The sequence below is a fragment of the Nyctereutes procyonoides genome, unplaced genomic scaffold (assembly GCF_905146905.1).
Source record: "Nyctereutes procyonoides isolate TBG_1078 unplaced genomic scaffold, NYPRO_anot_genome, whole genome shotgun sequence".
Taxonomy (NCBI): domain Eukaryota; kingdom Metazoa; phylum Chordata; class Mammalia; order Carnivora; family Canidae; genus Nyctereutes; species Nyctereutes procyonoides.
The window spans coordinates 5,809,306-5,825,435 of NW_026575028.1; the positions used below are offsets into that span (position 1 = coordinate 5,809,306).

The window sequence follows — 16,130 nt, forward strand, 5'->3', positions numbered from 1 at the left end:
ATCCAGGATAAGAACTGCCAGAAAGACCACTTGTTTTGATTTGCAGTCACTCATACATTCATTCAACACTTCTCTGGGCTTCTCTTAGCTCTTCCTAGCTTTGAGGTCAAGAGAGCTGGCTTCAACCGTATCTTGATTGTTGTAATGGAGCAAAACATATGTCTCAACAGCTTGAGATGATAGCATGCTAAACACTATTTCAATACTGTTCTACTTGATCTAGGTTGAGAGTAAGCCTTTGGCGCAAGCCCAGAAGCCACCTTCCAAGATTAAGAACCTCAGAATGACTCGATTCTTACATAAGGTGGGCAGTGATGTTTAGTGTCTTTTCTCTAGGAAAGGATGAAGGTATGTGGGTGGCCAGGGTAGCTTTTCAGTGGCATTTTGGTCAACTCAGCATAATATGATGCATATGCTTTATCCACATCACCATGCCTCATCTCCACACAATTTTGAATGTGGCTATTCACTGACAGACTACCTCTTTTGTAATCAATCAGTCAATCAATGCATGAGGGCAGGGATCCAAGGAAGGTCAAATCAATAATGTAGAGGAAATGGGAGCTTATATTGCACCATGGAAGATGTACGTTATTTAGCAGGAAGAGCTTCCCCATAATAGGGTGGTAAGATATTAGAATGATGATAATAATGGCCAACACTTATGGAATACTCTACATGAGTTGCCTTGTTTACCTCACAAAAGCCTTATGAGGTAGATCCCATTTTTGTCCCCATGGTAGTGATGAGATAACTGAAGCTTAAAGAGAGAGTTGTGTGACCTATTCAAGATCTTCAGCTGTAAGCAGTGGAGCAGGGATTCAAACCCAGAGCTCATCTGCTTGACCACTCTGCTTTGCTGTACAAGAGCTTTGAAAATACATTTAGGCCTGGATTTGGTTCAGGCTCATTCTTGCTGTGGTAGGAGAGCTGGTAGAAATGACTCCGTGAAGACAAAGATTTCTTTCCTGAGGCTCTGCACCTTATCCACTTTCTCCTTATATAGAATCCAAACACCAGCATTACTTCACTCCCTTTTGTGGATACCAAGGGGAAGAAAAACATGGTTAACTTTCCATGCATCGGCAACAAAATCTTGCTAAAGCCACCCCTGCTGTATCAGGTGAGTACAGGGCAGTGGACATGGCCCTGAGCAAGCAGGTCAAAGACCTAACTGCTGTCCAGAACCAAGTTTAGAAAGGCTGGGAAAAGCACAATGTCACCTGAAGAATTGGTTTCTAGTCCTGTCTCTTTATAAAGAATATAAACCTTAGCAAATAAATCACTGACTTTCTTTTATCTACAAAATGGGCTTTTCATAGGGTTGTCATGAAGATTCATTGAGGAAAGGAAGAATGAAGTGTCTGGTATATAAATGGTAGAAGCATACAAAATGAGTGTTTTCCTCCAATGTCCCTTACTTTTTTTTTTGTATAAGGACCAAATAAGATAATGTGAGAAAGTGCCAAGTTAAAGAGGTATTATAACTTCAAGTGTTTGTGCCCTTGGGCAAATCACTTTATTTAGTTAGGAACTGACCTTCTTAAGAGCAGTAGTAAAAAAAAAACAAAAACAAAAACAAAAACAAAACTGTTCCCATTTCTTCCTGGAGTAAGACATCACTGGGGTTATCAACTGCATAAGGTACTGTGCATGGGCCTTATAGAGAATAATGTGAGTCAGACAGATACTTCCTTTGACAGGAAGATTCAGAAAACCTAGTGTCTGATAATTATCATTTTCTCCCTGGAAAGGTAGAAGAGTCTGGCTGGATGTGGGTGTTCTTGGTCTGATAAATAGTTTGTGACACCCAAGAGAAGTCTAAGCAGTACTTTATTCCAAGTCTCTTTGTCTGGACAGGATAATCAAAGTCATAATCAGATGCCAGCCTCTGAACTCAAGGCTTCTGAATTGCCTTTCCATTCAAGCATTAAAACCAAAGATCCCAAGCCAGAGGAGAAACCACCAAGAAAGCACAAGGTGCCTCTCACTGCAGCAGGTATGCCTTTTGGGCAATAACAGGGTGTAGGGGGTGCTGATTCTAGATGGTCAAGGCGTCATGAGCTGAGCTGAACCAGATGTTGGAGAAGTCAACTAAGGAAAAAAGCCAAAATGAAAGTAACAGTAAGCTTCTCATTACTTACTGTGATAGAATAAGCAAGAGATTAAATAGGGGAATTGGATGTTATACCCATATGTTGGCAAATTGAACTCCAATAAAAAATATTTTTAAAAAAGGGGAAAACACCAACTCCCCAGTATTCCATTTTCCCCCATGGACTGGCACCACACCAGGTCAGATGCATCAGCTCAGTCAGAGGGAACTGTCTCACTGCCTAGAGAGCTGAACAGGCCTTCAGTCATTTTATGGAGGGGTTGGGGAGGAGGTAGAGGGGAAGAGCTAATAGTAGAAATGAACTAAGTACTGAGTCAGAGTAGGGACAAGTATCTTAAGGCCTCACTTTCTCCTCTTGATAAGGATGTCTTGGCAGAAATACTCAAGGAATGGGGGCATCTTGGTTAGGAATGCAGATGTGTCTAAGTGCATGGCCACCCAGGGGAACCTGAGCCCTTGACTGCAACTTTTCAGATACTTCATGCACTGGCTCTGCACCAGTGCTGGCATGGGGAGGGAAGCTTCCTCATGAACCCTGCCAGGAAGCCTTTTAATTACCTATGGTTGGGCCTGAAAGATCACACATATGTTTTTGGCCAGGAGCCCAACTCCATCCATACAAGGTTCAGAGATTCATTTCCTATTAGAATTCAAAGGAAGAGAACTAACACTCACTATGCCAACACCCTCTGATGCTTGGAGCTCTTTACCCACAGCTTTGAAATTATTGTCCTTCCACTTCTTAAACAATCTTGGGAACCACCCACAAAAAGATCAGTTCAGTTTTGAGCTAGTTTTTCCTTTACAGAGCTGATAATCTGCCTCCTTGTTTTCTTAGGTCTTGGTTCTGTCTTCTGGGCTAGGAATATGCCTTATTCAGCATTCACATGACTGCCCTTCACACAGGTCTTGTCTCTCATGACTTTTTTCCTTCTGGCAGTTCCTTCTTCAACTCTTTAGCAGTTTGTCAAATAACATGGTGCCTTCTCCTCCCACCTGCAATCCCCAGGACTCTCTCAGCACTCTCCAGTTTATCTACTTAAAGTTTGAATCCCACCCCACTTGCTGCCAGACCAAACATCAAACACCTGACGGGGTCTGGACAGAGAAGGGTAGAGAAGAACAAACACTCATTCCTTCCTTGCAGTCTGAGCTGCAGACTTGAGTGGGAATACCTCCTGGGCTTTTAAAGTTGCATTTAAGTTACCTGCTTGGCCCTTTAAGGGGTAACCTTCTTGGGATAAACTATTTGTGTAGCTGCAAACCATATTAACTCAGAAACTGCTGCCATAACTACATACTGTTGTTGACACTAGCTTTCCTCCTGGAATTTTTACCCATGCTGCTGCAACCATAGCTTTTGGGAGCTAGATTCTCCCTTTCCCTTTATGTTTCCCTCCTGATTTGTTGAAGTCAGTGTGACATCTTAACATTTATCCTTTACATTTCTACCCTGTGAGTTTTAAGATCCTTAGTAAGCCACCTAGTTGAAGAAAGGAGTGACTGGCTTATGAGCAAGAAAGGGTGCCATCATTAGGACCCTGGGCAAATCCCCATGTTGCCTCAACTACAACTATAGTGTCTTTCATACAGAGGCCTTAAAGTGTTTTAAGAACCAGCTATCTTCGTATGAGCAAAGTGAAATCCTGGGCTACACAGAGCTGTGGTTCCTGGGGCTTGAAGCAGAGAAGCTCCACATGACTCCTGAGAAGTTCAGCAAAATGAGTTTCGATGATGAACATGGCTCCTATATGAAGGTGATGGGGAAGTAGGTCATGGTAACTCCAAGGGCCTTGGGCTTGGGATAAGAGGTAGTCTGGAAAGGAAAAAAAAGTGTGGGCTTTTTTGTTTTAATAGCATTTAGTGCCAATACATCTCAGACTAGGCATCCTGAAGGATTCTAGTGGGTGCTAAACCAAAGAAATGCCATGTTGAAAATGGGAAAACATGCAGTTAATATACAAACTACTCTGCTAAGGGTATTCCAAGAGTATTTGGGGTAACAAGTTTGCATGCTGGGCAAATTCTCACAAACTTTTTCTGCACAGCCCTTTACCCATTGGAAAGGTCAGACTCCATGGAATAAGATGCAGTCTTCCCAATGTCTTGTTTTTTTGTCTCCTCCATACAAGCCCACACATGGACCTCTTTCTATTTCATTTTTTTTCCTATTTCATTTTAAATGCCATTTCTCCACAAGCAAAAAAAGGTTCTTGTCACTGTAGTCCCTGGCACCTAGCTCTTGACTCCTTCTTCTCTTCTGATTGTGTCTTTGAAGTTCCCCAGGACAGTGCCTCTTACTAGGCCTGAAGGCAAAATCTGGGCAGTGGAAAGTGTCTTTTTTGCTTCAGAAAGCAATTTTCACTTCTGAAGATGTCCAGATATGTGATGCTTGGTCCACTAGATTTGTGGGCTGCTGGGAATTTCCTCCTCTGGACGTTTTCTCACAACTTGGTTACGTTTAAAGAAGTAAGATTGGTCTTTGATGGCTTTGTAGAAGAGACATATTTCTTCAGAGTATTTAAAGCTGTGTTTCTCAGCTTTACTATGTACCTAAATCCCCTGGAGGTCTTGTTAAAAATGTGGATGTTTATCCAACAGGTGTGGGATAGAACCTAAGATTTTGCCTTTTTCAAAAGCTTCCAGGTGATGCCCATGCTGCTGGTCCTTTGGTCACACTCTGAGAAGGAAGGATTTAGAGTTTCTGGCACAAATTAATCCTTGGTTAACCTTACTTCCAATTCATCCAGACATCCTCAGCTCCTCTACCCCAACGATACCTGGGCATAGAGTTCCTGGGAAATTCCCCAGGGATGTCAACACTACCTTTAAGTCAATTCACTGGAGCTCAGTTCCTCAGTCTCAAATCTTAGTAGCTATGTTACTGGTGGAGGCAGGCAGGGGGATGACGCGTGCTCACTGTTTACTCAGAACCTCCATCTTTATCAAATTCCCAAAAATTCCATGCTAAATTCCCAAACAAGTATTTCTATTCTTTCAGCAATTATTAATTGAATAACTATTTATTGAGAGCGTTTTATATGTTTGGGCATGTGATAGACTCTGAAAATATAAGGGGAATTATAAAAATGAACACAACCTGGTCCTTGTCTTCAAGTAATGATAATCAGTGTCAAAGTTGACATCTAGACAAATAATTATCATACAACCAAACTGATGACTTGGGGCCCAAGGGTCTGGGGCTTGGGCTCCAAGCCCCAAAATACATACAAAATAACTTTATGCCAATATGTGCAGAACTTGTCCATTACCCTTTCCCTGTACATTGTCACAACCGAATTTTACAAGTAGGGTAATCCACTTCCACATATTAACAGGTAAAGTTGTACCTGTTCATATTCATGGTCCTGATTCCTGCTCTATGACTGAACCACCACCACAGAATCACAAACACATTCTGAGGACTGTATACAAACATCTGTCTTTCGCCTCTCCCAAATCCTGAGAGTAAAACTAGGAATCAGAGATTCTCAGAGCTGGAATGTCTTAGAGGTTCTTCTCCAAGACCTTCAGTTACAGATGAGGGCACTCAGCTCATAGTGGGTAAGTGATTTGTCTGAAGATACTCAGATAAAGTATTTTTAAATGAAAATTTCCTATTGCTTTGAATAAATAACCCATTCTCTAGTTTCCAGCCCATGAAGAGAATAGGTGATTCTGGCTCTTGGAAAATGCTTCTCTTAGTTGAGAAAGATTCAAGTTCTTTACTGCTAACTCTCAAGTTAGAATTAAATCTGAGTAAGTCAAGAGGAGGACCAGTTCTGACAGGAAGAGGCAGAGCAGACATGAAGCTTTCTCTGATTAATGGAGACACATCAAGGATCAGAAATAGAACTTCCCCCAAATTGCTGCTTGGCTGCATTCAAGAATTATGAAATATCCAAACTGGAAGGGACTTTAGAGCCACTTTGTTCAATCTTCTCATTTTACAGATTCCCACATAGGCAGAAAACTAGAGGTGATGGACTAGATCTAGAACCTGAGTTTTCTAAGACCATCCAATGTTCTTTGCACTGCTTGGCATGGATAGAACCTGTGGGACCTTCCTGGAACCACACTGGTAGCCTGCGATCCCAGCAACAACCTCACCATTGCAGAAGCAATTAACAGGAGGGTGGGAGTTGCACAAATACTCAGTGCAGTTCAGAATGATCTCCCTGAGGGTAAACCATGAGATGACATGGGCCCCAATATCAGGGAAGCCCCATAGCCTATGGCTCTGTTCCTCACCCTGACCTGGATTCTGCAGGTCCTGCATGACCACATTGCCTATCGCTATGAGGTTTTGGAGATGATCGGGAAAGGGTCCTTTGGACAGGTGGCCAAGTGCTTGGATCACAAAAACAATGAGTTGGTGGCCTTGAAAATCATCAGGAACAAGAAGAGGTGTGGTTTGGCAGATGGCCTAGGCCATGGGAGGGGTGGTCTGCATGACTCTGGCCCCTTCATAATGCCAACCCTTCCTGTTTCTGCTTTTTCTTCTGATCTTCCTCATCCTTTTCCCTCTTTCTCTCTCTACCTATCTGATTTCACAATGGGGCAAAGAAGAGGCAAGATTATGAAGCTTTTAGTGCTTTCTGCTCCCCCTGGACAGTCTTGTTGGGGTGATGGGGAGGGTCTGGGTAATGGGGCTAAGTGCTGCAGCATAACATGACACTGTAAATTCTGTCCCCATATCCTATCCTCCTGCCACTCCCCTAACACTTCAGATTTCACCACCAAGCCCTGGTGGAATTGAAGATCCTGGAAGCTCTCAGAAGGAAGGACAAAGACAACACCTACAATGTGGTACACATGAAGGACTTCTTCTATTTTCGAAATCATCTCTGCATCACCTTTGAACTCCTGGGGTCAGCTGCTTTTTCTTTTAATATATTTTCTTTTGAAAAGTTGCTTAAGGTGATAGAAGAAAAACTTTGAGGTCCGAACACTAGATTTTTCTAGATGTGAACTTTTAATGACTAGAGTAGACACAATGGCCACTCAGTTACCTAGAAAGCTAAGGAGTGAAGAGCTGTATCCAAAGCTGCTCATTTCACTCCACCCCTCAGTCATGTCTCTCACCTGCCAGCATACTCAGGATGTGCTGCCCAAGTGTTGGGTGCCAAACTGGGTGACATAACCAATACAAGGCCCCTGCCCTCAAGATTGAAACTTAAATACGTTGAAAACGACTATCCTTTGCCCCCATGTCTCCATTCACTGGCTTTATAATTCTCCTTGGAACCCAAGGGAGTAGCAGCTAGCTGCTCTCAGGCAGGGAAAGGACTTTGATTTTGAGCAAATAAGGATAGGAGCAGATATTTTTTTTGGCGAGGAAGCAGAACCTGACAAATAGATTGGTATCACCTCGCTGAATATTGGAGCTGGAAGGGTGTGCTAATTGGAAGGGCATGCTAATCTGATTACTTTTCTCTCTGAGAAGACCAGCTTCCATAATTTGAACAAAACCAGAAACCCAGAAAGCATTTAGCAAAGGGGAATAATTAGGGTAGACTCTCAGAGGCCCAGTATTATGGGATTCCCTGAGCTGGTAGCTTGGTGCTCCCATGACACCTTTGTTGTCAGTGAAATTCTAAGAACCAGCTAAACTTGAATTAGAAGGAAAGTTGACACTCTTCTCACCATCTCTGATGACTACAAAATATGGTCTACTTTCTGTATGCAGAGGTGAATTATCTTCCTTCTGTCAAAATGAACAAGCCAGGATTAGATTTCATTGTATTTAAAAGAACAAGCCAGTTAGATGTCATTGTACTTAAAATTAGAGCTCTGAGAAGTGAGGAGGGGCAAATATGCTGGGGGAGAATCCAAAGACCATAGAGGTTGGGAGTTGCCCAGGGTCACACAGCTAGTCAGGATGAGGCTAGAGCTATACATCTTCCTGTACTCCTCAAGAATGAACAGCTTCCTAAATACTGCCAAAGTTAGAGAAGGCTTAGAAATGGAAGATTGGGAGAAATCAAGAAGTTGATGCAGAGTTGTTTCTGGGTGGTGCCCCTTCTTTCCCTCTTCTCTCCATTTGATGATTTACAAAGTCACATACTGGCAGCCCACAGACAATGTTTTTCTTGTTAAAATGCTTTGCATTTGTTTCTAACACTTGTAAATCATCAGATTTCATATAATTTAGCAGGCTTTTATACAATAGGGCAGGCTTCTGCCTGTCTAGAAAATTTAGGATAATCTAACAAGAGTAAACCCTCATTTCTGCAAGCTTACAGATGGATGGGACCAAGGAACCAGGATTACTTTGGATGGTGTAGGGCTTCTTCATTTTACCTCAGCCCCCATCTGCCCACTCTCTTGTTCCCTTACTTATCAGGAACCTTTTGATGTCTTTAGACAGCCTTATTAGTTTGGGGCAGGAGTGACCACTTGGTTGGGTGATGGACTTCCTGGATCCTTCCCAAGGGCCTGAGAAATTATGAATATTTCAGAAGTTTGGCCCAACCTTTGAACACCCACATGTGTAACAAAGTGATTAAATGACCTTGCCACATAAGAAACAAGGGGACATCTGAGAGGCCAGCACAATTGAGCTTCACACAGGATCTACCATGAATCAAGGCAAAAGTTGAGTTTATAGGACACAAAAGCTCTGCCTCCTGGCCTGAGGCTTGCCTACTACCAGAGGGAAACCAGGTGATATGGGATTGTTTGCAGGTTCAAGCTCAGCATAATACCTTCTGCACTGATACGTACACATCACTTTCTCTCTCTCTCTCTTTTCCAGAATCAACTTGTATGAGTTGATGAAGAATAATAGCTTTCAAGGCTTCAGTCTGTCAATAGTTCGACGCTTCACCCTCTCTGTTTTGAAGTGTTTGCAAATGCTTTATGTAGAGAAAATCATTCACTGTGATCTCAAGCCCGTGAGTGCAAGCTCTTTCCTGCCAAGGGAGCTGGTTCCCACCCTCAGAAACTATTTGTCCCATTCTGTTCCCCAGTGGTAACTGGGAAGCCATCATGGCCAAGGCTCCAGGGTAGAAGCCAAGCAGTTATGTTTATATGTTGTATAAACCAAGAGAGATGCAGTGAAGATTAGGGGACAGATATCAGGGTGATGCAGAGAGATGTGGTACTATCAAGACAGGAACATAAAGATCTGAGGGCTTTCCTACAGAAGGCTTAGAGGTATGTAGAGACATATGTAATGCAGGGATATGGAGAACTACTGTACTAAATCCTGACTTTATTCACTCTATTCTGAGTTGGTCCTAGGGTACAGAAAATTCTCTGCTCCAAATGAATGTGCCCTTCCCATATGTCCTGCTGGTATTCTGTACTTGCTCTGTTACTGCTCTGATTGCTATGTAGGGATGGTTTATCTTCCACTGACTGCAAATTCCCCCAAGGTCAGGGACCATGTCTTCTCACCATTTTATTCCCAGGATCTAACATGGTACTTGGCAATAGTAATGGCAGGTAATAAATAAATGCTTGTTAGAAGAGTTAATGATTGCAAACTTGAGGAGTACAGCTAGGGGAAAGGTATAAGGGTGTGAAGATATGTGGTCAGAAGCTGGTTCCAAAAACAATATGATTCTCACAGATATGTAAATATCCCTTAATTTTTCCTCATTCCCTTCGCACTCCCCCCAAATAGTTAATTTTTAGTTGTTTTTTATTTTAATTCCAGCATAGTTAGTACAGTGTTATATATCAGTTTCAGGTGTACAATATAGTGATTCAACACTTCCATATAACACGTGGTGTTCATCATGATAAGTGTACTCTTTAATCTTCATCGCCTGTTTCAGCCATCCCCCCACCAACCTCCCCTCTGGTAACCATCAATTTGTTCTCTATGGTTAATAGTCTGTTTCCTGGTCTCTCTCTCTCTCTCTCTTGCTCATTTGTTTTGTTTCTTAAACTCTATATATCAGTGAAATCATATGGTATTTGTCTTCATCTGACTGACTTATTTCCCTTAGCACTATATTCTCTAGCTCCATCCATGTTATTGCAAATGTAATATTTCATTTCTTTTTATGGCTGAGTAATATCTATATATCTATATCTATATATCACCTCTTTTTTTTAAAAAAAGATCTTATTTATTTACTCATGAGAGATACAGAGAGAAAGGTAGAGACAGAGGCAGAGGGAGAAGCAGGCTCCATGCAGGGAGCCTGATGTGGGACTCCATCCCTGGGACTCTGGGATCATGCCCTGAGCCGAAGGCAGATGCTCATCCACTGAGCCACCCAGGTATCCTTTTATACTACCTCTTCTTTATCCATTCATCAGTTGATGAATTCTTGGGCCACTTTCATAATTTGGCTATTATAAATAATGCCACTATAAACATAAGGGTGCACGTATCTCTTTGAATTAGTGTTTTAGGAGTAAATAGCCAGAAGTGTATTAGTGGAATTGTATTTGGGGGGTAAATACCCAGTAGCATGATTAGTGGATTGTAGGATAGTTCTAGTTTTAACTTTTTGAGGAACCTCTATCCCCAAACAATTAATTTTTTAAAAAACTGTAACTTATTGGGTAAATTTTACAATTTAATATTGACAAGATAGAGATGTTCTCTCAGGGCTTACTGATGGACTCTCACAAGAATGATGATACATTAATTTATTATCCACATTCAAGTTCCTAATACTCAGATTTGCAGCTTCAAAGGGTCACTGTACATCTGTGGTCTTTAGGCTTTGGGGCCTGACTCTCAACAAGGAAATTCACATGACATAATAGATTTTTTTTCAGAAATAGTAAACTGGAATACATATGCCAAGTAGAAAAGTGTGTGTGCAACTAGGAGAGTGCTTGGTGAGTATAGATAAAAAATCAGGGAATTTTTTGAAGATACAAATGTGGTGCTCTGAAGTGGCACCTGCACCCCAATGCTTATAGCAGCAATGCCCACAACAGCCAAAATATGGAAAGAGCCCAGATGTCCATCGACAGATGAATAAAGAAGTTTCATTATATATGTATAATGGAATATTACTTAGCCGTCAAAAAATAAAATTTTGCCATTTGCTACAATATGGATGGAACTAGAGGGTGTTATGCTAAGTGAAATAAGTCAATCAGAAAAGACAATTATCACAGGATTTCACTTATATGTGAAATATAAGAGAAAAAACAGATGAGCATAGAGGAAGAAAGGAAAAAATAAAGACAAAATCAAAGAGGGAGACAAACCATGAGAGATTCATAACAATAGGCAACAAACTGAGGGTTGTGGAGGGGATGGGGTAACTGGATGATGGGTATTAAGCAGGGCATGGGTTGTAATGAGCACTGGGTGTTATATACAACTGATGAATCACTGAGCTCTACTTGGAAACTAATAATACACTATTATTAATTAATTTAATTTAAATAAAAAAAGAATCAAGGAGTTATTCTAATGGACTCAAAGGATAGTTTCAATGAGTTGTGATGATCTGATGCATCCATCCCCTCTCTAGAGCAATTTTTTTCAATATGATGGGAAGTTCTTTAGTTAAGGAACCTTTCCATTGGTCTGGAGACACACTAGAAATGTCTGCTTTTAAAAGACTTTTGCTGATTGAACTCTTCCAGTTAATACAGATATTCTTTAGGAAAGGAATATGGACTAAAGTTGTGCTTTCTTAATTTGTGGTGCCGGAGGCATCAGACCAGGCCTGCTGTGCCATATCTGTAAAGTTAAAGGTCTCAGTAAGCAACTAATTCATGCACTATTCATAATAGTGAATTCATCTAATATTGAGATCTGTGAAAACATGACTGGGACTTTAAACTCCAGGCCCAGGAAGTACACCATCATGCTCTGAGAGCTCAGGAGCTTAACCACAGCTCTCCTGGGACGCTGGTTTCACATTTTCCCCAATGTCAACGAAAGAATCATAGCTCAGATTAAATTATTGCCTTTTTTGGGTTCATTACTGATATCAGTATATTGGAGGAGCCCTTAATGGAAACACTAAATTCAGTTAGTATATTTCTATGGCCTTATGCAAGCAAGGGATAGAGCCAGGTGCCAAGGAGATGAAAATAAGCCCATAGTGCTCAGTAGTTACACATTACATATGGGGAAAGAGACAAAATATATGCAAAAGAAATACGACAAAGCAATAAATACTGAGTCCAAAGAAGAGGTACAGACCACAAATCAAACGGGAAGTCAGAGGAGGGGGAGAACATGGCATTTGGGGAAGAGACCCCTTGGAGCTGGTTACATTTTGATCTGGGTCCTGGAGGATGGCTGGCATTCCAGTAAATAGAGTGTGTGGAGAAACATTATTAAAACCTGACATCTGTCTTTCTCCTCTCTAGGAGAATATAGTTTTATATCAAAAGGGCCAAGTTTCTGTTAAAGTCATTGACTTTGGATCAAGCTGTTATGAACACCAGAAAGGTAAGCCCATTCTGGTCCCTTGGTCTGAATTTTCCTATTACAATTTCTTTCCCTTACTGAAACATCACTTCTCACGTGAGGTCACCTGGGTTGTAGCCTGGGCTCAGCCACAGCAATTGCTTGGTATGATTTTGAACAAGGTGCTTCACTTCTCTGAGCCTAAGTCTCCTCATCTATAAAATGAGAAGATTAAACTCAAATACCACAAGGTTCCTTTGCAGCTCTCAAATTCTGTATCTGGAATTACCTCAGAGTCTTGGCTCTCAAAACTAACTAGATGTGCATCTGGATCACCAGAAGGCCCTGAAAAATTACAGTCCCCAGGACCTCATCCAAGATGTAAGGAATTTAAATTTCTAGAGGAGTCCCCAGCGGTCTGCACTGTGGAACACACAGCCATTCTGAGGTTTGAGATTCACTGCCCTAAGTTCTCTAGACTTTATATTTTTTTTCCAGGCTAGAATCCAAAAAGCAGCCCTGGAATATATTTCATCTTTGAACGTGATTTAACTGCCTTTTCTTTTGACTTTTATCAAGTTTGAGGGCAAGAACATGTATCATTTAACAAACATTTACTGAGTATCTTCTATGTGTCTGTCACTGTTCTGGGTACCAGAACAACAACAACAAAAAATAACATTTCCTGTGCTCTGATTGCTTACAGTTCAGTGGAAGAAACAAAGATAACAGGATAGGTGCAGTGATTACAAGTATGTACAGATGATGCTAAGGGCATAGTAAAGAAAGGCTTGGGATCAACCTTCGTGGCGGCAGGGGGTGACACAGGAAGCCTCTGGAGTCCAAAGAAAAGACTTCTAGATGTTTTTTCCAAATATTCTGCAGCACTACTTTTGAAGACATGTTATCTTTTATGTATGGAACCCATAAGAAATTCCAGCTAGAAGACAATCTGCCTCCCATGAAGTACTCCTATGCTTACTCTTCTCAGGCATGAAAGCTGTGCAATCTCTTGGCTTGGCTACCGGGATGCTCCCAACAGAATTTGTAATGGTCTTATCCTTGCTTTCATATAGTCATTTCCCTCTTTATGTATTTTCTGACTTCGCTTTATCTTTATTTTAACCATGAGACAGTATAGAGTATGGATACTACACTTGAATAGCCTGAGTTCAAATCCCAGCTCTGCCACTTAGAGCTGAGTGACCTTGATAATTTATTTAATCTTTGTCTGTCTGTTTTCTCAGTTTAAGATAGGACAATAATAGCACCTGCTTCACATGGTTGTCATAAGGACTGAGGATTATTCTGTATTAAAACACTTGGAATAGTGCCCAGCATATGTTAAGGATTATAGAAGTGTCCATTCAATCTATTTTTTTTAAAAAATTATGCTGTGTATATATGTACCTTGATTGCAAAGTGCATTAAATCCATTTTGGAAGTAGGCAGGGTATAAAAGTCATTTTTTATCATATCTTCATTTTGTTTTTATTCACGAAATTGTTATGTTTTTACTGACTCAAACATTAGAGAAGTGACCACAGAACCCTTCCCCTGCCAGCATCTAGGTAAAGAATGTCAGTATGTGGAAGCACAGTACTGTCTTCTGCACATCTTCATCTATTGAGATTGGGGGCTCTTCTTTCTGTACTTTATGCAACACACTGCACATAATATATTGCAGACACATTAGAAGAGATGCATTTTGCATGGTTTCTTTTCCATTTTTTAATATGCCTCTTTTCTCACCAAATCACAGTAAGTTTAGAAGGTGTCTGCCCCAAATGAATGTAATAGCTTAAAAATTTAGCTTTATATTAGCCTTCTGTTTCCTTTTTTTAATAAAGTTTGGCTGACTTAAATGTCCGTTCCTGGAACAATGCCTACTCTAGAGTTCTTGACCAATACAGTGAGGATAATAACACTGCATGATTATCAGGTTGCTATGAATATTTGATGAGATTATGTATGTAACTTGACTCAGAAATGCTGGTGGGCTGTACTTTCATCTCCCTGCAAACCCTGGAGAGTGAAAGGGGCTGGGGAGTCTTAGTTACCCTCTACCTTCACCTGAAATGTCCTTGGAGAAGTGTGTTTTGGAAAGGAGGATTTTACATGATAGTTCTCTTTCTTTCTCCCTCCACAGTATACACTTACATCCAAAGCCGGTTCTATAGATCCCCAGAGGTGATTCTGGGCCATCCCTACAACATGGCCATTGATATGTGGAGCCTGGGCTGCATCATGGCTGAGTTGTACACAGGCTACCCTCTGTTCCCTGGGGAGAATGAAATGGAGCAGCTGGCCTGCATCATGGAGGTGAGGGGGAGGGCTGAGGTGCCACAGGATGGTTAGCTTGCACTCTCAAACATTGGGCTGCATCAGAGTCGCTGTAGGGCAGTGGCCTGTGTACTTTTTTTGTGGTTGTTGGATGTATTTTTGTAATTATGTGCCCCTCTGTACACTTTTGAGTTGTATCTAACATTTTTATCATAAAATTTAAATAGTTGCAGAGGATGAAATTTCAAACATATTATGAAAGTGACTTCATTTTTTAACTTTTTATTTTTTAGTCATTTTAAAAAAATTTAATTCCAGGATAGTTAACATATAGTGTTATATTAGTTTCAGGAGTACAATGCAGTGATTCAACAATTCTATACATTACTCAGTGCTTAACATGTTAAATGTACTTTTTTCTTGAGAGAGAGAGTATATGTGAGCCAAGGATGGGTGGGTAGGGAGGGGTAGGGGGAGAGGGAAAGAGGGAATCTACATTGGAACCCAATGTAGGGCTTGATCTCATGACCCTAAGATTACAACCTGAGTTGAAATCAAGAGTTGGATGCTTAACCAACTGAGCCACCAGGTACCCTGATAAGTGTACTTTTAATCTCTTTCACCTAGTTTACCCAACCTCCACCCACCTCCCCTCTGGTAACCAACTGTTTGTTCTCTGTAGTTAAGAGTCTGTTTTTTGTTCGTCTCTTTTTTCTGTGTTCATTTGTTTTGTTTTTAAAATTCTGAATATAAGTGAAGTGATAAGATATTTTTATGGTATTTGTGTTTATTTAACTGACTTATTTAACTTAGCTTATATTTTGTATAATGTTGATGCAAGTGGCAAGATTTCATTTTTGATGGCTGAGTAATATTCCATTATATATATGCTGCATATACATATATACCACATATGTGTGTGTGTGTGTGTGTGTGTGTGTGTATCTCACATCTTTATCCATTCATCTATTGATGGACACTTGTGCTGCTTCCATAATTTGGCCATTGTAAATAATATTGCAATAAACATAGGGGTGCATTTATCTTTTCAAATTAGTGCTTTTATATTCTTTGGGTGAATATCCAGTAGTAGGATTACTGGATCCCACTACTGGATCATATGGTAATTATTTTTTTAATTTTGGGGGGAATCGCCATACTGTCTTCCCCAGTGGCTGAACAAGTTTGCATTACCTCCAACAGTGCACAAGGGTTTCTTTTTCTCTACATCCTTGCCAACACTTGTTATTTTTTATGTTTTTTATTTTAGCCATTCTGACAGGTGTGAGGTGATATTTCATTGTGGATTTGATTTGCATTTCCCTGATGATGAGTGATGTTGAGTACTTTTTCATGTGTCTGTTGGCCACCTAGATGACTTCTTTAGAA

At 40.8% G+C, this 16,130-nt stretch overlaps 1 protein-coding gene across 2 annotated transcripts in view; it reads left to right on the forward strand.

Annotated features, from left to right (window-relative positions):
- Positions 1 to 16,130, forward strand: part of DYRK4 (dual specificity tyrosine phosphorylation regulated kinase 4) — a 49,791-nt gene that overhangs the window by 22,246 nt on the left and 11,415 nt on the right. Inside the window, exons 1-8 of one of the 2 annotated variants that reach the window (XM_055315558.1) lie at positions 1,044 to 1,123; positions 1,861 to 1,999; positions 3,710 to 3,873; positions 6,387 to 6,523; positions 6,847 to 6,987; positions 8,874 to 9,012; positions 12,419 to 12,500; positions 14,608 to 14,780. In XM_055315558.1, coding sequence (XP_055171533.1) covers positions 1,064 to 1,123; positions 1,861 to 1,999; positions 3,710 to 3,873; positions 6,387 to 6,523; positions 6,847 to 6,987; positions 8,874 to 9,012; positions 12,419 to 12,500; positions 14,608 to 14,780 — 1,035 coding nt within the window. In that variant the 5' untranslated portion in view covers positions 1,044 to 1,063. Of the gene's footprint in view, positions 1 to 1,043; positions 1,124 to 1,860; positions 2,000 to 3,709; positions 3,874 to 6,386; positions 6,524 to 6,846; positions 6,988 to 8,873; positions 9,013 to 12,418; positions 12,501 to 14,607; positions 14,781 to 16,130 lie in introns of those variants that run through there. The other variant, XM_055315557.1, reaches the window with a different exon arrangement.